The sequence below is a fragment of the Myzus persicae genome, unplaced genomic scaffold (assembly GCF_001856785.1).
Source record: "Myzus persicae strain clone G006 unplaced genomic scaffold, MPER_G0061.0, whole genome shotgun sequence".
Taxonomy (NCBI): domain Eukaryota; kingdom Metazoa; phylum Arthropoda; class Insecta; order Hemiptera; family Aphididae; genus Myzus; species Myzus persicae.
This window is the reverse complement of record NW_019101352.1, coordinates 908,526-935,059: the sequence shown is the minus strand read 5'-3', so window position 1 is coordinate 935,059 and position 26,534 is coordinate 908,526. Positions and strand designations below refer to the sequence as shown.

General features: G+C 28.2%; 1 protein-coding gene across 1 annotated transcript in view; it reads right to left on the bottom strand.

The window, feature by feature from the left end:
• Positions 1-24,830: 24,830 nt before the first annotated feature.
• The window catches only part of LOC111028755 (neuroglobin-1-like), a 94,597-nt gene continuing 92,893 nt past the window's right edge, over positions 24,831-26,534 (bottom strand). The window contains exon 5 of the mRNA XM_022307498.1: positions 24,831-25,423. Coding sequence (XP_022163190.1) covers positions 25,259-25,423 — 165 coding nt within the window. The 3' untranslated portion in view covers positions 24,831-25,258. The remainder of the gene's footprint in view (positions 25,424-26,534) is intronic.

Genomic DNA, 26,534 nt, shown 5'->3' with positions numbered 1-26,534 from the left:
CACATTGGTCGTGCAATGAGAATCTTAAAAATCACCCTACACTTGTCACTTACACAATAACGAGTAAATAAATAAAAACGGGATATGCAAGCCGAGCTCTAATCTCGACGAGCGGCCACGGCTTGGAATAGTTGTCTTCGAAAGCAATCATCGCCGTATGAGGTTACAGGTTGTCAAAAATCACACTTGCCAACATTTTGTTAACGCTTTCTATACATGGGGCCGAGTAGTTTTTGAATTTTTCTCGCGCTTGGAAAAACAATGGACAAAATCGAAAAATCATTTTTTTTGTGGACTCTTGATTTCTGATATTCATCTACAGTTTTACTGTTGATTTTTGTTAAATGCAGATTCTTATGACCAAAAGCTTCGTAGGTTGTAATTATAGGATACAAATTATGCAACATTTATCACTAAAATACCAATAAAATCATATTTTCACTTAGAATCTAAATAAAAAGAAACAATAATATTGTCGTATAGACTGCCTGTGTTGTAAACTCGTTAAATAAATTTTAAAAAAAATCTGAAGAGTGTGTGGTCATATAGAGTAGAGCAGTAAAACCCCTATATTGTAGCAATTTTAGCGGTATAATATGTAAAAGCGTACATATTATAATATGTAATTTTAATCGAAACCCAGAGCTAAAACGTTTATCGTTACTCGTTATAGTGTTTATTTCACATTAATTCGGTTTTCATTCTCGTACAGTGAATATGTATGTACATAGATGTGTGCTCCGATGCTCTTCAATATTCATGGAATACTTTGGACGGTGGACAAAATATGTGTACGTCCCTTGTCGTGTGGCTTAACATGGGACAATGTAAAATTATTTTAAACAATAGAAACTTTAGAGGCTGAACTTTCCGAGAATAATTTATGTAACACATAAAATTACTTCTGAAATAATATATCGCTTTCAATATTTATATTTTGCTACAAAAATATACATTTAAAACGGAGAAACGAGAAGCTGGAATATCCAACGTTCTGTCAGAAGCCTGGGACAGAACACAGGGCCCGGGATAACTTAAAATGCAAGATAACCTTTATTATTAAGTCTAATTTAATTAATCGATTGTAATTTATCTATGCACACAATGTTGTAAAGTGTAGAAGTATGATAATTCAATACAGCCAATGGCCATATAGTCACCGAGGCCTTACCAATTAATCTCGATTAAATCACTTTCATTTATTGTGGAATGATTTTCTTTTCTTATAACATAATTATTACATATTTATCTTAGGTAGGTATAACAGGTATTTGTATCGTATAATATACATATTAATATCGTAAGTATAATTTGTAGTTCTGGAATAGTATGTACTACTGTATACATATTTTATGGCAAAAAGGACAAGTTATAACTTTTTCCAAAAACTAATCACTTTGTATTTTTTGAATGAAAGTAGGTATTATTAAAAATCGATAAACAAACGATAATGGTCTATTTGGTCAATTTGGTGTGTGAAGTACATACGTGATACGTCCAGTTGTTTTAGAGGATAAAAACAATGGACTGTGGGCTATATCTATATGATCAAGGACTGCACCCATCAATACCTCAGTAGGTGAAAAATACTAATAGTATCAATACAACAATACATGCAAAAGGGCCTTTCCTTAAAAATAATCTCCCTTTATGTTAGGGTCAAGTCTTTGCAAATCAATAATAAATTTAAGTAATAATACAATCGCATTTCGCGGACATAGTCATTTGTCAGTATTTTTTTTTTTTTATTAATATTTATTACTCTTCAGTTTGCATAATCAGTTAAAATTTAAGGTTACATAATATACCAGCTATATAACAATATACCTATCTCAAAAAGCGATGATATTTAAGTTTATATAACTCCTATACAGTTGCTTAGATCGTGCAATTTCACTTTGTACAAAAATGGTTATAAATATTAGTCAATTCACTAATTATAAACATTTAAAATTGTCTACAGTGGAGAAGATAAATTTAGTATGAATATAACAAAATACAATGTATATCTAATTAATATTATTTAAGTATTAATTATTTAATCCATAGAAATTGTTTTGTTTTCTTTACTTTGTAACAATATTATGAACTCTCCACCTTCAATTCAAGCATTAGTTTTAAAAGGTGTGCAAACAATTATTGATAATATTATATGTATAAGTATTATATTAACTGTTTGTTTTTTAATATATATTAAATAAATAAAAATAATTCGTTCCAATGTTATCATACATTCTTATATATTTTGATGTACAAAAAATTGTACATTTTCAATATTTTTATACCATTTTACACTATGTTCCAGGTAAGTTTAATACTTATAAAAGTAGACAGTAGTATGATACTATAATAATCTAAACAATATATTATATTGTATAGTTGACAAATTGAATAAGTAATTTATTATAACTGAAGAATTTAAGATAACAAAAATGAATAATGTATAACGCTCAGAATAACCACATCAACGGTCGATATAATGAACAGATAACATAACATAAACCCTATATTATTATTCCTATTATACAGTGTACAACTGTACAGTTATTCACATGACGTACCTATATAGTGGTTCTCAGTATTTAGGTCATTATGAGTTATTTATAACTGAAATTAACGAAAAAGAAAATTAAATTATTTTAAGTACAAAGTACTAAATTTGTTTTTTTCTGAAGGTGCATTTTTTAATATGGTATATTTAATCTGCAATCAACAAAATAAACAATGTTATAATCAAGTGACTAGGAACTCTACTGGTTAATTAAGTACGTTAAAAGAATGGATAAGAATACAATTTTTTTTTTTTTAAGACAACGTTAATTGTGTACTAAAACAGAAATTGTAAAAGTGGACACCGGACCGATATTAATTAGGTATCTTAAATTAGAATTTTCTAGACATGCAATTTTCAAAATATTTATACTCATTTTAAGTTATTTTTAGGACCTTAAAATATTTTCAAAAATAATTTTTTCCATAAATGTCGGCAATAATTTTCAGTCAAAAAACTTTTAATTGTTATTTGTAATACATGATTAATGAAGAGTAGTTTTATAGCAATTAATTAGTAAATTAAGATAATAATCACAGTTGAAGTCAAAAATATAAAGTATTGGTATACATACAAAAAAAATAGGTAAAGCTGCCAGTTACTATCGTTAGTACGAGTATGATGAATCTAGCATACTAATAAGTAAAAACTAGTACTTAAATAGTTTATTAGTAGGTACTAGGTACTACATTTATCAACATATTACCTTTGTTAATTAATCAATTAATTTAATATACTACGAAGTAGTTGAGAGGCTCGTCTATGTAACATATTAATACAATATGATACTCCTAACTATGGATAGTAGGTGGGTAAATAAAACCTTAGCCAAGAGTTTTATTTGAGTGAGCTACAACTTTTATTAATAAAAAGTAAGTTTTATTATAATATTACTTAGATTATTTGAATATTTTTTTATTTATCGTGAGCATAAAATACAAATACACTTTTTAAATGTTTCACTATTATTGATAATAATAATAATAATAAAAAAATAATATATAAATTTAATATGTAGGTACCTATTTTAGAAAAATTATTTTCCGAAATTGTTTCTTTATTAAGATCCACAATTGTTATTAAAATATACAATATTTTTTAGTTCACCCACCTGAATAAAAAAAAAAAAGGTTTACTGGTATCGGGTAGATTTGCAAGGGGACACACGCGGTGAGACATTTTATATTGTAACGTTTTATATTTATTTATAATTATTAATTATAAATCATAATTAATGAGTTATCGAAAACCTATACAATTAATTGATTTTCGATATTTTTGCGGTTTCTTATATCAATTAAAATAACCGTTCATTGTATTCTTTGTTAACAAATTTTCACTACTTTTCAAGCTCTACATAAAATATATTTTTTATTATTACATTTTGTGTATGTATAATGAAAAGAAGGCGAAAAATAATTAATTAGACGAAGAAATACTTACATAACTCTGGAAACTTTGAAATAAAATAAAATCAACTAAAAAGAGATTTATTTATATATTACCTAATTTGTATTAATTTATTCATACAGCAAATAGGGAGGTCCGTGTTGGTACAGTATTAAAAAAAATATACTTGAAAAAGGTGTTCATAAAATATATGAATTTAGAGAGATTTAGGAGCTAAACTCAATGCTTTTAGCTGCTATCGTGGTATTGTGCTCGTGCACATTTCAGCTATAAATTACGAATGCTATTGTTGAATGTAATCGTACTATAAGCCTACCTATTATAATAATTATTTAATTATTGTCTTCATAAATGTCTAGCTATAAATGAATTATAGATTCATTAATCCTTAATAGGTAGGTAGTTAACTTGATGTCAAACGAATTTATTTTTTAAAAAAGGACAAAAGTACCCACCAGCTATCTATGTTTAGTATATTTTCTAAGAATTTTAGCATCTAGAGACCATAAGTTATATCTATTACATATTTATTATTATTATCATACAACAATTTGAGTTTATCAAAATACGTATAATATTATTAATAGGTATTGTACTTTTAAATCCTTATTAAAATTAACTCATTAAATCAACGTTATTTCATGTAAGTAATAAAGATGTCTCAACGTTTAACGGCGAGGGAGGATGGATAATTGAAGTTTAAATCTGAATTTCCTGTTTAAAGATATATTACTATGTAGGTACCTAAGCTATCGTGTATTACGTGTAAGCCATAAATTAGAATACACGCCTGGTTACCCAATTTTTATGTTAATATTTGAGGGATATTTTGTGGGTTGATATTCAATGAAACTTTAATATTGTATTATATAAGAAAATAATATTCAAGCTTAATTTTTTATTTCTGACAAAACAAAAGTTAAAAAGATTCCAAAAATGAAAGAATGAAAATCTTCTTGAATTGTTAAAGAATATTTATCAACTATTTAAAGGAGATTTTTAACTCATATGGTTCACATCAGCGCATCCAATTTCTCATCGACAAATGAAGAAATAATAAATCTATAGTCTATACCGATTAAATCAGAAAACCCGTTTACATTTTTTCTGTCTTTTTTGGTCGTTTCGCCCAAATGTGTGATTAAGCATACAGCATATTATATTGGGCATTTAACGAGAGGGTACTAAAAATGAGAACAGATAAATGCAAACTTCATACATTATATTAAGCAATATTCGTATACATTGCTCTCCGTGATATTTGCGATGATAGAGATGCTGAATTATAAAAGTCATACATTTTGAAATGTTTGAATATTTGAATATTTAACAAATCTCACACCGAAATATAATATCTAAGTATGATTTTTAATCGGTTCATACACACAAAAGAAAATACAGTACATCCATCTAACATTTATCTGAGTTGTATTTTATTTTCATCACATCCTCAGTACTCGCTAACTTAATAATCGAGGCTGATTTTGCCTCTTTTGACGTACCTGCCATGAAAGGACCGGAATTTGAAAAAATAGCGTCAAGTTGGTATATTTTATCTGCACAGTAAAATAAACACGCCACTCCGCATTGTGATAAAAAAACCCTGTGCAATTTACTTAATTAGGATTCATATACAAAGGGTACTCATATAATACACATATATTATATATGGTTCAATAAACTTTTTATTTTACCCAGTGACAGCCCATTTAAAATATTATATGGCACAGTTATTTGTTGAGACTTTATAATTTTAAAAACTAAAGCGTACTTTATGAGATTTAACCTAAAAACTTTGTTTGTTCACAGCGATGGTTCGTAAATCGTAAGACTTGCAAATGACAAGGAAAATGTCGATATTATTTCTTATATGTTTTGGAGAAACTTTGATGTGCTGTTGTACGCCTGTACCTATAAAGTTTGTTCACTTAACAGCTTATTAACATTAGGTACGTGGATGAAAGGGTGAGTTTTGCTTACTAAATATTGGTTGGTATTGCAGTATTGGTTTGAATTCCACATACCTATATAAGTAATAAGTTTGTAACATGAAACGTGGGCAATTCCACTAACGGGGTTCAGCGTAGTACATCATTTTATTACACGAGTATGATTATGAATAGTAATATTATATTATATTGTGCATTTAAGTACCTATGTAACAATATTTTATGATTTAATAATTTAATGTAGGCATATTATAATAATTATAAGACATGAGTTGATCCGCTTTATGGTGAACATTCATTACTTCGAAAAGTATTATTATAACGATTTTGGAAGTTTGCTATTTGGTCTATTCTTATTCATATGCATTTAATGTTTGTAGGTAAAGTTGAGTTGTACAGGTAATGTGTCTCAATTTCACAATGTACTTACCCGTTATCGACACTTACTCTTTGTATCAACATTTTAAATGATGAGGTAAATAAAAAATATTCAATAAATATATGATATATTTTATACTTCCATCAACGTTTTTAGAAAAATATTCTACTTTTGATAACAAAATTAGAGATACAAAATTTAGGTCTTTATAAATCAAAAGTAGATATTGGCTAACACATAAGGTAAGAGTAAACAAATTGTAAAAACTATATTGTCATGAATTTTAAATTTTCTAAAAAAGTTATGTTTAAAAAGTGAATATTTTTAAAAATAATGAGTAAGTACTATTTAGAATCATCTTGATGCTTTATGGATGCATAGGTATATTTTGCATAATGTATAATACTTTATAGACTATTCCGTTATCCGATTAATCTTTGGTGTTTCTATATTTAATAATGGTAATGCTTGGGCGAATTCCCTTATTTGATAACACATAAATATGATGCTCCTGCACCTCATATTTATACACTCGTAACCGCGTTATAATAATTATAATTACGGAATAACTATCAAGCGTGTAATTATTTCTATTTACCTAAACGCGTGTTGTAAACACATGATAAGAAAACGTTTACAAATTAAATTAACCTCTTGGAATGAGATGCCAATTGCGTTAGATGTCGTAGACAAAAAAGATGAATCGTAGGAACTTGAAACTGTTTGCTATTGCCTATTAGATATGCATACATTGTTATTTTCTTTGCAAAATATTCTCTGGAACGACGTGTTATTGAAATATAAACTAAAATAATATCAATGAAATGTATTATGTAGCTATGTAAGTAAAAGTATTGTAATTTTTATTTCAGTAAATATAATTGGTATAATAACGAAAAAACATAATTTAAAAAAAATGAAATCTTATAACATGACGATTGTGAGTTAAAATAGTGGTGGTTACCGAGTAAACCACCGAGTAGCCATCAGACAGGAATCTAGTAATATTATTAATAATAAAAAGTATGCGATATTTTAGAAAACATTTAAAAAATCAAACGATTTAAAGGAAATATATATTACACCCCAATTAATTATTTTATACCCCGATTTGTGAAAATGAATTTAATTTGCTCAAAAAAGTTATTTTATAACATTCTATAAACGTATAACACAGATTCGCCTGCTTTTTATACAGTTTGTCGTGTATCATGTATTTGTGTGTGCATAATATATTATTGTATGTTGCATTGTAAGCATTAATGAACAATCGTGTTTAATCAGGTGATAAAACAAAGTTTTTTTTCACCCCTTTGTATATTTTGCAGTGTACAACTAATACAATCCCAGATTTCAAACGAATTAAAATTTAAAATTATTTTTGTATTGACAATTTACAGGTACAAAGGTATAATCCTCGTGTTACTAAAATACACAGAATCTCGACGCTATAGTACCGCCATCGATGTAAAAAGCTTAAGTGAAGCTTATGCTAACGTTTTTTTTTTCATTCGGTATAAATTCAATTCTCTGTCTTTTAGCACGAGTAGAAAATAATTCGGGTGACGAACTCACGTAATAAGGATTATGGTGTTGCATGCGGGACATATTTAAGCCGTTTTCTTACAGAACAATATATAGGAGTATAAAAGCTTTCATTCCGATACCTAAGATACCTTGTGAATTAATAACTATAAATTCATTTCCTTTTCCTCGTCTTTATACAGTTATACAATGCTACACGTTGTAAAATATCTGAAAATTACCAGTGATCAGCTGTGAATTAAATCACTTTCAAGCGCAATAATTAGTCAAGTGTTTCTTGTGAGAATGTCTAATATAAGAAATACGCCTATTTATTTTGGCTTATGCGATTCTCTGAGCATTATAATTACTAAAATAATTTGTTCGTTAGTTTTATTAATTTTATATTATTATATTATATTTTATATTTTATATATATTTTTATTAGGTACCGTGATACTGGTACGTAGTACACTAGTATCTTCACTTCACCAGGGAATATTCAAAGGGGGGAGATGATGGGGCAGTATCCCCTAGAAATTATTATTAAAATATTTTTTAGTTGTAAATAATATATATGAATATGACAGTGGCTGGATTTTTCAGGGTGGTGATACTGCAAGGTAAGCGAATAGTAGACTCCTTAGTTTTATATGGTTAATTTTTCTGTAATTAAACTGATTCTGATTACATTAAGAGGACGCCACACCCGCATGTGTTGTCTCCGTCTTTCCGTCTTACAAAGGAACAACATAGCAAAAACTGTTTTGCGCGGGACAACTTTTATCTTTCTGTGTTAGTAGTAGTGGCTCCAAAATGTCTGAACATATCGAGTAGAAAATTATCCATGCAACAGCGTGCCTATATTTTAGATAACATAAATACAAAAAAAGTTATTTGCTTCTAAACATTTTGTTTTTTTGTTTTTTTCATTTGCTTATAAAAAATGATTGGAAAGTGTAATAAAAAAAAGCACTCTGCTACACAGATAAAGTTCTTCTTTACGTGTTGTAAAAATTTGGTAATTCTACATTTCTACAATAAATATGGTGCGAGAAAAGTTGTCCCGCGCTAAACAGTTTTTGCTATGTTGTACATTTGTATAAGACGGAGACAGCACATGCGGGTGTGGCGTCCTCTTAATATTAATAAAATTATTGTATTCGAAAGATTAATGAATGCATTATAATTATTGTAAATGTTTAATTTTGATAAATTTATATTATATTTTATTTTAATATGCCAATAAAATTATCGTCTATCTTTATATAACCACAAAGCATAACAAATTTTACGTTTAAAGTTATCTATTTTTATCTCTGTTGTTTTAAAATATTAGAATAATTTGATTTTTTATCAAATTTAAAGGTAAGAATATTATTTAGAAACCAAGTAGTAATTTTAGATCTTTAATCCTCCCCTTTATTTTGAAATAACGAGTCTTAGACATGCTTCCATATTACCCTTGGTAAAGTGTCACACTTTTTTGCCTACAAAGTACATGTAGATGTATAATAGTCTTTCGTACAGACCCATCAACATCTTATAAAAACTCTTCTTAAAAAGATATTTTGTGATACATAGAGCAAACAAAAAAATGTTTAGAATGGTACAATGCCGAACCGCATGCGTGCATCCTTGTCATACCCATTTAGTGTCATAACTGTATGCGGTTCGAATTTTAGGGAACTTATTTTCCTAATGTTTTGTGTTATATATATATTATATAAAAAGAACAGCCAAAGAAACTCACTGGATGCTGAAATTCAGGAAACTCTCTCTCTATCGAACGCAGCCAGGCCAAGTATTCTATCGAACGAGAATGTGTGACCCCGTAATGTTAATTGTGCACTCGGGGAAACCGAAAATGACCAGCACGTTTGCTTGCTTGCGCGTAAAAGGCAACCGGAAGGAGTTTGTGTAGGTAAAGGTATGTATTATTATTATACTGCACTTAAATTATACGATATATATCGATAGTTAAGAAGCCAACTGCTTGCTGCTGTGAAAGTGTGATGAGACATTAATATGGACCAGACCGTGTAATATTTCACTACCTACCTACAGATATTGAGATATTATGCAGCGTGTTAGTCATCTGTTTATTTTACTCCACTTGCTATCATGATATATATATTGAATGTAAATTATGTAAATTATAATTTGTATTTACTATTTGCATGTCGATAACTACAGCTATAGTCGGGGTATATGAGGTGCTACAGCCCAAGTATTTTTAAATCAATATTATGGAGAGACTTGAGTCCTTTTAAAATAATTTGGCCTATTTTATGAAATTTGTTGATTCATTGTTAACTTTAATTACTAATTTGGGTCCCTATTACATCAGCTGGTTTTAAGTATGAATTATAATAAAATATAATTAAAAGCCCGTTTTTTGATTTGAATTTCCGCAGTCGCCAGTCGTAATGAATACATGTATACATTTAGGTGATGGTGTATTTAATATGATATTATGATCAAATATAAGGTGAACGCCATTTGTTATTTTTTGTTGATTATATAGATAATATTATAGTAGACCCTTTACAACTGCATGCCTATAAAAGAATATAATAATATACGGTATGGTGTGGTGTACGTATACTATACCATGTACGTGTACAGTGATTAGTATATAGACATATACCTACTACGTACTGATAAATTACAATGAAGGGTCGAGGAATTAATTATTATTGTTTCCATCTAGCAAGTAGCAGTACACCTCGGTATTCTATATATGTATTGAATATATACACAACAATATATGCTTTTCGAAATACCCGTTTTACATTTAAATATATTATCATCGTATAAGTAGGTAGGTAGGTAGGTAGATACCTACTTTAATATATTATATACTCTGTGTGCACGAGCGTCCGGTGGGTGCGTTTAGCGTTATAGGAATACCCTACACTGCAGGCCACACTAACCCAGCCACGTATATGATAATATAGTGGGTTGTTTTCAAGATATATTATTAGCAATGTGAATTTCACTGACAAAATTAACGTAAGTTACATTTTTTTTACTTTTTTTGAATTAAAATATTTCTATAAATAAATTACGTATGCAATTATGCATTCTATATCTAGTCTAATATAAACAATAAATTAATCATTAATGTATAAGTCCGAAAATAATTTTCTTCTACGTCCTAATTGTAAATAAAATCATGACGATTAAGAAAAAAAGATAAGCTTAAATTTTCGTGCTTTGACTACAGCCTTTTTTAATAGTGATTTACATACACTAATAACAATTAGTACAGTGAAATGAGGGGGGTAAGTATAAATTAACTAAGTTTTTTATAGTTTTTTTGTGTAAATAATATAAATAATACATTTTTTAGGGGAAAAAAATGTCAAAGGGGCAGGGGGTTTAAACATCCAAACCCCTCTGGCTACGGCACTGGCTCAGTACCTTTATAGTTTATTGTTTACAGTTTACACATACATATATCCTCATTTGCAATATCATACTCAAGACTCAACCAAATATTGAATAAAAGTAAAGCCGTTAAGACATTTTAACTGTTTATAATATTACTTATAGTGTATTACTGTCGTAAGTAATATGTTAATCATTTATCCAATTTTATGTAATCTATAATAAATCTAGAAATGTATACAAAAAATATAACATGTAAACCATTTCACTGAAATATATTGAGCATTATGCAACAATATTTTGAACAACGTCATATACATAATGTACAATAAGGTGTTTAATAGAATACCCTGACAAATGAAATAATAACTTTTGTTCTAATCAATATTTAAAATTATTTTTTCAAATTTAATTTATAGATCCTTGTGCAACAAGTACAGTATAATTTTTTTATTTTTCAATATAGAAAATTAACATTTTTAATTTTGTTATATTATATTTTTGATTTTTTGAATTCATAATAACCAATTAGTAAAAAAAAATTGATGGTTAAAACGTTTATTTAAGTCAATAACTGGTTTATTTTTACAACTTTTTAAAATATTTATTTTTTGGTGTAAATCCATTCGAAACGAAATAACTTTTTAAAAAATATTCTTTTTGGGAAGTTTTAGATATAAGTGAATCTTAAATGATTTATTATCCAAATAATTTCCATAAGTTCAACTTGAATCAATTTTTCATTGTTGTTTGTTAGTTCTTTCTATTAGACCCTGTATACCATTCGTAATCCACTTAGATTAATAAAAAATAATTTGTTTTTTATGTGAAGAGAAGTTGGACCAAATTTTTTTTAAGTAAAATAATCAGTCAAGCGGACTGTTCACATGATGTCAGCTTTTATGATGTCACCAAATACACCGTATTACATAAGCTATTAGGGAGTATGTATAAAAGGAGGTTTATATAATAATTCGTGATTTTTTTGTACTAAGTATAGTAAACACAACGGTGGAGGTTTAAATTATAGGTATATAAAGCAGTGTTTTATTTTTTTATTTTTTACAATTATTGTAATTGTATATATTGAGACATTGTTTCTCGAAATCCTATTGTAGTTTAGTCGCATTATATTATTACGGTACCTATAATATTATAATATAGTTGCGTTCTACTTTTATGCACACACGTTTTGTAAACAGCATTTTTTTTATCGACGTATTGTTAATTTTTTTGCAGTCATATTATGTTTAAATACATTTTTTTAAATAAATTTATTCATACTCATGATTATGGGTAGGCAAGAGTTAGCGAAGGTATCCTAAATTGATGTTAAAAAGTGTGCGATGTACAGAAACCGCAGAATACTTACATATTATAAGAAAGTAAGTACCCAAGATCTGACCATTTTCAAAAATATTAATAATAAAAAAATTATCTAGACACCTAACTAAGCATTTGAAACGTAGGCGATGGAGAAATTAATGAAAAATAACAACAACAATAATTATAATAAACTACCATTATTATTTGTATTGTATTGTTACGGTTTGTTGCGGTTCGTTGGGTGGCGGGTGCGGGGTGAACAGCCGACACGTCGTAGTCAGCATTCGCCACTGCGCGGCGAGACCACAATAATATTAATTTAAAATTTATATGGAAAACAGTCGCACAGCGCTATCTAGCGGGGTTTTAACGCGAGACCGCCACGCTTAGTAGTCGGTCGAACTATGGACAGAATCAATGTACCATCGCTCTACCTTGTGACGGTGTCTGGTTGAATACTGGTATATATGCTGGCAATCCGACAGAGAAACTTTGCGGAGGTCTGATGCACGGTTGCCGCCCCAAATCGCCGTATGGTGAACCCCTTCCAGGTTGGAAAATTGATATGACGACTTTGTCAGCGATGATAATAGTAATAATAATAATAATAATCACTGGGTGAAGGGGTGGTGGGAGTCCGGCCGGCTTCCTCCGTCCCCACCCGCAGCGAAAACTCTCGATGGAGAAAACAAGTTCATTCGTGAACACAAACTAACGTGCTGAGGCCGATATTCAAGCATTGACGTTTGCCGCTGTATATCGCCTAACCATATCGCGGAGCCGTGTGTGCCCCTCGACCTTCGTAAAATTTTGGTTTTTTTTTCGGTTTTTTAAATTAAGGTTTTGACATTTTAATTAAACCATATCATTTTTTTTTCGCCCGCGGATCTAACGTTTTTTATTCTAAAGCTTACCAATTTATAATTTAATTAACGATTTATTAATATTATAATCTTGTAATTATACGGTGGAATAATAAATATATTATTTGTAGGATAGCCAATAATATAATTTTAAACCATTTTTTATATAATTAACAAAGTACAATACAATGGCTAGCGATGTGAATCTGTTTAATACATGATATTATTATATCATTATATAAATATTTATTTTATGTTAATAGTGTTCAATTTGTAACCAAAAAATATTTTATACGTATTAAATGGCTGGGTAAGGTATTTTCAACGTTTTTTTCTTTGAAACTACTAATTTGTGCATCTTCCGAAATAAAAGATTTAGAATTGTATACGGTATACTCGTATAATACATTGCGCAATACAGTAACTGTATTCTATTAAATGAAATAGTACAAAAAGAAAGTAAGTTAGGTACCTTATTTTTGCAATCACTAAGTACTAATAAGTAATAACAATGGCTATGGGCTATACACGAAGGTGCATCGATTAATGTAACAGTGATTGAGTTGTATTTTAACTTATTTACTTTACCGTCAAGGAAGAAACAACAATTACATTTAGTCGTTTTAGGTAAAGTGTGTTTTTGAACTGTTGAACCCTTGTGGATATTGTTTGATATTTTCAGTTCGAAAACGTTTTATGCTGTATTTGCGTCGTATAAATGGACTGCACTGCCGATCAGCGATGTGTAAATATGTATTCATACGCCTGTCTGTTACATTATTTTTATAGACTATACACAACTTTTATTTCATGTTTTTACTCAACAAAATAGTGAAAATAATATTTTGCAACGAGTTAGTAACATGACTCGATATTAAATTTCAAAAATTATTTTCGTATTCATAAATTTAAATGTACAGCAAACATGTTACGATAATAATTCATTGTTGGATACATGTATTATGATTTATAATATTATATTGATAATTTATTAGTAAAAATGGTAGGCAGCTATTATAATTAGTGGACTTAATGAATGTGATGCGATACTATTTAGAGATAGGTAGGTAATAATAAATACCTAAATATGAAATTGACTCTTAAGGTGAGATTCATTTAATCAAAAACTATTGAATACTGAGTTTAAAAACTAGATAGGTATATGTACCCACTAAATAAATCATTTGTCGTTGCACAAATATTTCAAAATTGCAGTCTTATTTTGTTGTTATGTTTTTTTGGTGTAATGTAGAATTTTGGGTAGGAGGAAGACACAAATTGGAAAATGGAACAATTAAAGCTTGAATGAAATAAAATAAGTAATAAAACGATTATTTTAGTCATTTACTGAACAATAAGTTGTTATATACCTATTTACAGTATAAACCTATTTTATTTATTCATTTTTATTAGTTTATAATTAATTTTTTAGAGACCCATTCAAAATTATTCTTGACCCTATGGTCGAGAATCACTGCTGTGTAACTTATATCTATATGTATAGGGATAATAATATTTTTTTATATATTTACCAACCTATATAATCTATCGTTAAAGTTATAGGAAAAATCACTAGGTAGTAGGTATGTTTGCTAGGGTTCGGTTCTCGCAATTTTAACTTAAAATAAAAATAACTTGAATCAAAATCATTGTCAACGATTGTTACGATCAGTATTATGTCATAAAATAGTACATGAATATAAAATATAATATTAGTTTTTATAAAATAATAAGAAAATATTAGCCGTCAGCTGCTGTATCGTGTCACGCGTATAAAACAATGTCATGGTATATAACGTTCCATTAAAAACAAAAATGTATTTTTAAAAATCCTTTTATTTAAACATATTATGCTTATAGAAAACGAAATATAAAAATTTAAGATTACGTCTGAAGCTAACTATAACTGAAGCTTAACCTACACACAGTAAAATAATGCCCTATTCAAACATCCATTAACCACCGACAGAAAACAATACACTTTAAATATTGGTTTATATTATAGTCTTATTTGGACTAAACGCACGCCCTTCGATCACGCATGAACGATATTTGGCCTAAAATTTCTGTACGTGAAAAGAATATCTGATTGATATTTTTCTTAACTTTCAGTATAAACTGACACGCAGACCCTCCTTGCTATTTTTAACACTTTCGCCATCACTCCGCGTATCGTTTCGAAATGGTGGTCGATGGTGTGAAAAATGTTTTATTGTTAAATGTTAATATACTCATAGGGCATACGTAATAATATAGGGTGCCTATATAAATACAATATTGTCAGTATTATTATACACATGAAGTAGGTAGGTAATATAGGTATACTACTATAGCTACGTGGTAATACAATAATGTGTAGAAAAAAAAATACGAATAAAACAATTTTTATGTAAAATATTTAAATATCTATGCGACATTTATATAAGAAGCATAGTGGTATTGAAATAATGACCCATTTTCGATTTGTACAATGCGCAGCTATGTATAGTCCTTTTGCATCGGCAGCTATTGCATATTATATTGAGTGCCTAAACTTGATACCAATTTTACATTCTACTCGTGAACCAGTAATCGCATTATATTAGTTAAATTTTAATGTCAACAGATCCAAATCCGCGGGGGCCAGTAATTCCGATACACATGCAAGTAATCTGGGAACCAATTCTGATACACATATTTTTGTATGAGATCAAATTCGGAAATACTGGTCACATAATGGTGGAGGGTGATCGTTTACTATGTACGAATGCAAACACTATAGCACTTAGAATATTGCCTATACCGAGCTCCTAAAAAACATCCGTGGACCAATCCCCAAAACTAATGTTGTGGCCTTCGGTAGATATGTTTTCATAATAAATATTTGTTTATTTAGCTTAGTGAAAAATTTGAGTTATGCTGTGTGCTTATCATTGCTTTAGGGCAAATAAAATATAACTACAAATATAACCTACACACGTATACCTTCTCAACGAGTGTCTTAAACTAAGTTTTTTATTTCTACGAAGGGATATGGTTATATTTTATAGTTGAAAAAACACACAAGATTGGTGTTTTCCTCGTGTAGCAAGTGGATAAAAAAAAAGAATAATTCAGAAATTTGTGCTACAGAAATAATATGTTCTTGCTCGTATGACGTATGTGTAAAGCTTAGGCGCTTAGTAATGTAATAAAATATTATACCTTTGTAGTTGCATTTTAAGTAATACATTGTTTTAAAAACTAAAATTATATCATATTTAAATATGTTTATACCATTTTTATAAAATTTAATACTACTGTTTAAGTTAAATGAAACATTGATTTCTTAAAAACGAACTATGACAAATTAATAAATACAATAAATAAGTAAAAATGAAAACGTGTCGTGAGGTAGTGACCTACTAGAATGTAGGAAAAATATTTATGCGTTTTTAAGGTATTTTTAAGTATATCATATTATACGGTACGGTATACCTTCTTGTGGTTACGGTTCTTAAAACGTCATCATGCTTGTAGCCCGTGGGTAATCTGTGTATAATATTATGCGTAGGGACCTACTTATATAACAACATGTTTACGGTAGTGCTCTAAAGTTATTATTATTAGCTCGTTTAATTATATAATATTGTTAAATTTATTGTAATTTCATTAGATATAATTTATCCTTCACACACGTGTTCCATAAAAATTCAATCATTCCCCCCTACTAGGGCCCCGGACTTCTAGGAGTTTGCATGTTTTTGAATAATCATTAAAAACATACCTAAGTATTATAGAAATTTGTTTCATAGCAAAACAAGTTTATATTTAAAATTTATAGTTGCGTATTCTGCATACTTGACCATATTTCATTTATAAGTGCATATTTTTCATTTTATTAGTTCATATTTGACAATATTGTTTATACAAGGAGTAAGTTTTTTAATTTTATAAAAAAAGTTAATTTTAAATATATTTCCTGGACCGGATATAAATATTTAAAAATTAATGTTTGCGTTTTTCTTGCCTATCACTATAATTCTATTGTTACTTATCGGTATACCACACTTGTGATTTCCGATAGGCGATAAGCCGATAATGAAACCAAAAAAAACATTTTATAGACAACTAAGACTAGTTGTAGGTAGAGGCCAGACGGTCCCGTGAATAGTAAAAGTTGACAGTTGGTGTTGTGTGTTTTTCGTATTTTGGTTTCGTGAGGTGTTTTTTTCTTTCGAGTGAGCCCATAATAAAATAATTAAAAAATGCCTAGACCTAAACCAAAACTTTATGATCGGCTTAACGATTTTGTAAAAGAATTTAATTTCTTTTAGATGCATATTTTAATAGCATATTTATTGATTCTTTAGGGCATAAATGCATGCATATTTTAAGGTTTTTAAGGGAATGAAGTCCTTAGCCCTACCCCATACAAACAACTAATGGCCATAGTTGCCAAGCTATTTGGATCAATTAAAAAAAAAACGTATCCTTATCCTCATGTTAAAAATGAAAATTATGTCTCATAATAAGTTACAATTTATAAGTTTATAATAAAGTGTAACGTATTTTTATTTTTTATGGGTATTTAAATTCCAAATTCCCTATAGTTGACTATAATTATTGTAGACAGGTACTGTGGTACACCGATACTGTGTTGTTGTGATTTATTATTGTCTCAATATTCTAAATTATAGTGAATACTTGTGTAGGACGTAGGTACCTACTCTACACTTTATGGGTTACACATATAAATTGCAATAGTACTTACATTTATGTACTAATAATATTTTAGTACTTCGACAGGTTTGCATATCGTAACAATGAATGTTCACACATGCAATTATGTCAGAAACGCGTTAAATTCGTTTATAAAACTAAATCTACAAGCATTGTGTGTGCATGTGCACCTGCGTCCTGCATGTATAATAATAATTAATAAACATAATAATACATTTATCTCGTTCTTATATAATAGTATCAATTAATTAACTAAGTTTAACCATATTATAACCAGTGTTGCAACTACCTACTGGTGTTAGGGGTGCACATCCCCAATTAGGCTCTAATGAGAAACTTAATAGTTATGCCGGGCTTGATTTTGAAAATAATATAATATCATAGGTGATTATTCAATCTGATGACATCGTGGTACAACTATATGGGACAACTGTGTTTTTAATACTACCTAATTGATAATATTTTAAAAATTATCACACACACTTCATTGAAACTTTTTCATAAGTTCTTGAAAAACTGGATACCTGTGCGTTATAAATAATAATTATAAGTTATAACAAATAAACTGTGTTTTTAATACATATTAACTGTATAGTTTTTGTTTATTGAAGTTTTTGCTATTGGAAATATTCATTTTTAACAAAATCAAGCCTCATCTTGTTGGCTTAATAACGAATAAATTTTTATGTCGATTACAACAAAATATATTCAAACATTTCAAATCGTTATAAATTCAATTTGTGACATAGATAACTAAATAAATAAGTACATTTATGTTTTATGTATGTATAATAATAGTTTAATAGGTACGTTCATTTATTTATTACGAAATGTATTAATATATCGATAACAAACTTGATACAATAAAAATAAATTTTGTTATGGGACGAGGTTGTTGCATTTTTAATATAGCTAACAAGCTGTAATTGTGTTTTTATTTTAAACTTGGACCTATTATAGTTGAGAAAGTTCCTTATGTTTGTTATAAATATTACCATCATCCGCCAACAAAATATTTAGGTATATATTGTTTTGTAATGTAAATAAAGATTTTATACATTTATAATGAAATAAGTACTTTAAATAAAATTGAAATAAAAAAATATTAAAATAGTATTAACTAATAGTAATAATAATAATAATGCATTGAGATAAAATAAAATAAAAATGTATTTACTATTCAAAAAATACTTAGTTATTGTTAATCTTATGATCATATCAATACAACTACGAGCATGTATTGTTGAAGTTGTAATATTATGTTTTGAAGTTCAAAATCTGAACAGGAATTTAAAAATTGTTGTTACACTTATAATAAACCCGATACAATTTGTTTGTCACTAAATCGGAGATGACAACGCTAGGGTCAACAACGCGTGCATTTTCCCTCTGTCCCGAGTTCAAATAAGAGCATCGCAATGAAAAAGTATTAAAATCCTGGTAGATTTATGATTACAATTTGACCCCAGAGGATTTGCAGACATATTTTTCCCGGGAACTTGCAAAACATAATAATATAACACAAGATGGACATTTTAAACGCTATTTTAATCAATATCGTTCCATCTACATTTTTTTTCAACACTTCCTGGACACCTGTATGAGACGTAAACGAATAGGTATTTGTTTGATTTTTTAAACTGATTATTCATATAAATGTTGGATACTGGATTATATATTCATAGCATTATACTTCAAAAGACGTCAACCATGATATTTTGAGAAACGTTGAACCGTTAGAATTTACAATGATTTATATACATTTCAAACGCTATACGTTATACCCATTAATACAATTTGACTTTTTCGAGTATTGAATTCAAATATTTAATAATTCTTACTAAATAATAGTATTAAAAACGAACTCATAGCATATAAATATATAATATAGGTATGTATTCGACTATTGAATTTTATGTTATATCATTCAATTCTTTTTTATTTTTGTATAGTATTCCAATTTATAAGTGTGGGTAAAAATCATGGTAGCATTAATTTGGCAGGTCTACTATATATAATACAAAGGAGTTGTTCGTTAAAAAGGTTTTTAACTTAATCTCGGATATATATATATATATTCTTTTCTAGGTACCTTAAGTCGTTAATAGTGTGAAGCATTTTCGAAAAGGATTTTAAAGGTATTTTTGGTAGGTATGTATATATTTAAAAGGTCGAGATCACAATGGCCAAACATTTTTAAACCTTTTGACTTTTTTTGAATTTTGTTGTGTTGACGGAGAATGGAAAAAAGGATTTATTGTTGTACAAAAAAAGTATAAATCAGAAATGAGTGGCAGCGGTTCGTTTTAATAACAACGTAGCAGACGCTACCAATTGAATTGATTTTATTATGTTATATTTATTTTATATTTAAACGATAGATTTATTTAGTATTTTGATCTAGAAAAAATGTATTGAAGAATAATTTTTTGATATATTTCCGTATGGTATGTTTATAAAACTCAAAAGATGCTTAAGAAACTATAAACATTTAGAAAATACATCGTTTGAAAATATATTGGTTATTATATCGCATTGGATCATCGGGTATAGTAAAGGTAAATTTATTAAAGATTATTTGCATGCTTTTAAATTAGTTGTACTTGTACTACTAAATAAGTGGAATATTATACTAGACGATAATAATTATTTATGAACGAAATAATAATAGCAGTTGTACTATAAAATATAAATTTAACATTCCACCTTGATAAAAATAATAACATTTTAAAGTTCTTCTTCGTATAGTAAGATACGTTATTAGACGATTAGAGGTTAAACGTTTGAAACATAATAAGTCATATATTGATAATTACTCCCTAGGATGGATGCAAAGTGCCTTATTTTTTTTGGTGCTCTAGAACGTGCATTCTTGCAAGTACATAATTCGTTTCGTGTAACAGATACTTCAAAGGTGAAACTTTTATTTTGCATTTTTAGAATTTTCGGGTAATTTTATAAATGTTTAGCATATTTATAAATTGTACGAGGTTTTAGTATAAATTAGGAAATATCCTAGTTATTATTATTTGCTTTTATCATTTTTAGGTATTTTTCATCCATACCAAATCGATCTATTTAAGAATTGAATATGTGCGATAGCGTCTACATATATCTATCTGCAGCGATTAGCGGATGAGAAGACTTAACGGGGCTCAATCAAATAACAAGTAACTGGTCAGTTGGAGTTACATCGCTATCACGTATATTTAGAATATATAGGTACCTAGGTATAGGTAACCTATACTTTTTATTATTGCGCGTGCCTAAATTTACAATTTCGTTTTAGTATTATTGTTAGTTTAGTTAAGATAAAGAAGCGTCAAAAATGCCGAAACTTAAATTGTCCTTTTCCTTTCGTTTACTTGTCTATTAAAAACAAATTGGGGTCGTTATTGAAGGTCATTATTACGCCGAAAATATATTATTAAGGGCATCTTCGATTATTTTTTTTATAGTTTTTAAAGCATCTAAACCCATGCCCTAATGATAACCCTTCATACAAGGGTTAAAATTATGCAAATACAAGAAAATAACTGTGTTTGTTTTATTGCTTGTACAATAAGTTAAGCCAAATAATTGTATTATATAATATTGTAATATGGGTTACTATAACAATGAAGAGGAAACGAAAATTGTAGCAATTCCAAGGCGAAGATAATAACTGGTGGTGGTCCTCTGCGCTTGGTGGTTATACGTCGTTTGCTACCAATGTTCTCTCATATTCATTTTAATTTGGTTTTTTATTTTCATTGTATAGTTTATCATTTTACAGCATGAATTTCAATTTTAAACTACTGGAAAAATAAGATATTTTACAGTTTTAGGGAAATTGTTTTGTTGTAGCTTCGGGCGTCAGGAAATTTGTAGTTGAACATCGCTGCAATTTTTTGTTTATACTGAGTATGCATTTATGATCGCATGTAGAATCGTTAAAGAAATGTGGTATTTTTGTGTGAAGTATTGTGAGCATTAAATATAAATATTATTTTACTTTATAATGATATGAATAAGAAAGTGTAAATATAGGACAGAAAGTATAGGTAACCGCTCAGCTGTACAGTATAGGTATCCATTGTACTTTCCTATTGAGTAAATCACTGTAATGTATGTGTTAAATTAAAATTAAATAATGAACCATTGTCCATTGCACACTAAAAACGATTCTGAACCAAGACAGTCAATCAGACTTTATTACTAAAAAATATATTATATGATATACTTATTATTTATATTGCAATTAAAGTAATTAATTTTACTATTAGTATACAGTATAGACAGTAGGTTGAATTAATTTTTCACTTCTTCAAATGCTCATCAATAAAAAATCCATGCATGTAATTTTGGTGTTTTCAAATATATATGTTAATAACAATTTCTGACTTTCCAAGTAACCTTGTATTACATTTTCAGGCTTTTTGACTGGAGGAAATATTTTTAATCGATATGTATGGACAAAAAACTAAAAACAATCGAAAGTATAGCTTAAAAAACCAACTGAAAAGATGCTGAAGTATAAAACCGAAGCATTTTTGTTAACTATAAAAGTTTTTTCAGACATGAAAAAAACACAACATTGAAAAATCAATACATTCATTGCTTGATGACAGAAACATTATGTAATTTTAAATACATTATTTTTATCAAATATTTTACAAATGGATTTAAATAATTTATTAATTTATTTTCTCAAGATGTATAACATTGAGTTATCATAATATAATAATGTAAATATATTAAATATTAAATAGTTAACATTTAATAACCAAAAATATTACACATATTATACAATATTTATATTTTCTAATAATTTTGTTAAATTTTTGAAATCCATAATTTTTACTTTTGGAGCTAATAAAAAATGTCTGCAATAATACTACAAATAAAAAATTTATAAATATATCATAATAAATATTAATCATTTTGTAATTATATGATAATGTATTATTAAATTTAAAAATATTTTACTTCGTTAGTGGTGCTGTTACTAATTAATGTAAGAATACTTTCTTCGTTTGATCTAAAGGCAGATTAGTACGAGTACAGTTTTCTACCAACCCGTATTATTATAATATAGTAACCAGTAACCACGTTACTATAAAACTTTGGCTGAAAACCACCAATCGCGGCGACGACTTCGGTTAGGTTAGTTTTACCGTAAGTTCATATTCCATAATGTTATATACTAAAATAAATAACTGTTATGTACTTACTACATGGTGATTTAACTGTATCGTGTTGTCTGCTGTTTGTTGAAACATGTATGAAAACTTATAGTTGTATATTATTCATCTCGTGTCATAACTTTATGAGCATCGGGTGACGAAGGAAAAACTTCGTAGGACTACAGACTAGACATTTTTATGTACATAACTGTAATTGGGCACTTTTATTACTACGACTGTAACGTCAAATTACGATGTGTGCTTGGGGTTCCTTAAACATCTAGAATCGAGTGGAGGAGTTATTTCACGATGTCCATATCAGTGAAATACGTGATTAGGGTTGCTTATAGTTGTAAGCGCCTGGTATTCATCGATTATCGACTATCATAATGTGACAATGTCGTTGGTGATATAAACATATATATTTTCATTAATAATGTTTCATCAGTGTAGGTAAATTGTGCCAAAATCAAACGTAAAAAACATTATAATTTGGTATAATAAGTAGCAGGTATCGCTGTATCGGATATAATCAATATTTAGTTTTAACTAACAGTAATCAAATAGTTACTATAGGATTATTCAATGGTATTTAGTATTTACTATTAGGTAATAGAAAACAAAGGCACAATTTTACTGCAAACACACTTTGAGGAAAAATGTGTAGAAAACAAATCGTATTTTTGTCAGTTGCTACCATCTGCGTCAACTCAAAGTAGAATACTAGTTGTACAAAAAACTAAAAATAAAAAAAAAATAAACTAAAAAAAACTTTCGAATTTCATATTTGGAATCGTTGTAACATGACATAAACTTTCATATCACTTTGCTGGATTTTATGTCAAGCAAAAAACAAAAAATTCTATCGTACCCAAACCCCGCAGATTATAATCATCGTTTTATGTTTAATGTTTATATTATATTCCTTGTTCTCGTATGTTAGCTTAGTAATAGATTTGTCTGTGAAAGATTTTTAATAAACATTTAATTTAATATTTCAATTTCAAACAAGGTTTTCAATATACATTTTAATGGCGAAAAAAAATAAGAATTAAAAAACTATTCATATACAAGATACTTATAATAGAAGCATTATTTTTTGTTTTGAAAGTTTAAAACATCATGACTATTAATACTTTTTGGTTTAAGGCAAACTTTTAAAAATATATTATAAATGTATACCACGTGACCGAATCATGATATAAATTATTTATGTAATATCGATAATGTATTACCATGGTAAAAATAGTTAAAAACGTACACATGTGTTGGAATCAAATATTCTATACGTTAGGTTTAGAAAGAAGTTTGTTTAAAGGATTTTATTTTTTAATTTTCTATCAATAAATAATTTAAAGTTAAGTAATCTTGTTCCATGCTGCACAATTAATAAAGTAATACCGCTGTACTCGAAAACATTTAGATATTCATATATTATAATATAACATATACATATGAATCGTATTTCACGGCTAGTCAATAACATAATTATTATTTATTAACTCTTTGTCAATGAATATTAACACAAATATTGTATTAATAATTTTAGATTAAAAATTATAACTCATATTTCAGTAGTTAAACGCCATTCATATCATGTTGTTTTTATTTTAATTCCAAGCAGTATAATAACATGGTCATAACCGTTCACATTAATGCAATAATACCTACATCATTACAATATTATTATCATAACTATTATGTTTATTTTAATTTAACTATTATTTGCTGTACAAACAATACCGATGTTACGTAGGATATTCTCTGTAGGTAATAAAGAAAATATCGTGCGATTTCTATAATAATGTAATGTAATATAAATGTCTAACGAAACTTACGTTGCGAATAATAATAGTAATAATAATAATCTTGTCTAAGTTCAACTGTATTGAATAGATAATCGTTGTATCGTTATAAAATAAAAGTAGAACAAAAACATTGATTCACAAAATAAAAATAATAATAATCATTGGTGTGTACAAATGGGGACTGGTCGTTTAAGTGGCAGTTTTCTTTACTCTGAACCTTTCTTCAGCAGCCATCGAACCTTTCATAATGTACGCCATGTTCAAAAACAATGCTGTCCACGCCGAGTGCATCTCTTCAGTCCATCGGTCGACTAGCGACGGCTGTATGGCCATAATGAATTGAGGTCCGATCAACTGAAAGCAAACACAACGGTGGACAATTGTTGAAAAAGTAACACGAAATTACACATTATACTATAAATCACTATTACATCATTTTAGGTATAATATCCAATAATATATAACAAGACCAATTAAATACAGGTTATATTAATGACACTTTAAAATATTTGAATATATTTTGAAATATTTTCAGTTATAAACAAAGCAAAATATTATATTTTATATACGTATTGGTTTTACTCTGTAATTATTTACCTTATGAAATGTACTAAATGAGCAGTAATCAGTTTGCAATTTAATTTAATTTTGGTTATTTTTATATCTAGTTATCACATCAAAATGTTCTAGTTGACTTGCAACTAGACCGATAATTTGATTAAGTATCATAGGGTGGCATGTCTAGGGTGTATCCTATGTCATATAATATGTTAAGACGTATGGTCACAGTAATGGTGAATGTTGGCAGTCAACATTATCTGCACTGCTGGGCGATCGTAGACCATAACATATACATTGAAATAATAAAGGAATGTAATATAAGTAAGACGAGTTCTAACCATAAAGGTTATTTGTGTTTTTATAAAGGTGTTGTAACGATGATTAATGATGTTATTTAACGATATCCTGTCTTGCTTATTTCAAATTCAAATGTTTGGGAAAATAATACGACTTGATTCAAACTCAATGAATTAACATTAATTCCATAGTAGGTACATAGTTTACATAGCATCTACTACCTAGATACACAGTCTACAATGCATATACATTATACATATTATATGACAATCAAACACTGTATAGGATATATACAACGTTAAATGCGATTTATCTATATTAGTTACACAAAAAGCTTTCAAACTTTCTGAACACAACCTTTTGCGGAGAGGAAAAAACTTTTATACTTATACTTAGTACATGGCTAATGAGCATAAAATTCTCGTTTATCTACATTTTCGTCTAAAACTTATAAGACACGATTAACAACTATATTATACGGACGAATTTGTATGTATTACAATGTTAAGCGGTGCGATGGTGGTCCAGCACATAACATTTTAAACATGTACATATATATACGGGATTGTACAGCGTACATGCTTTTTCGTAGCCTGTGGAACTAAAA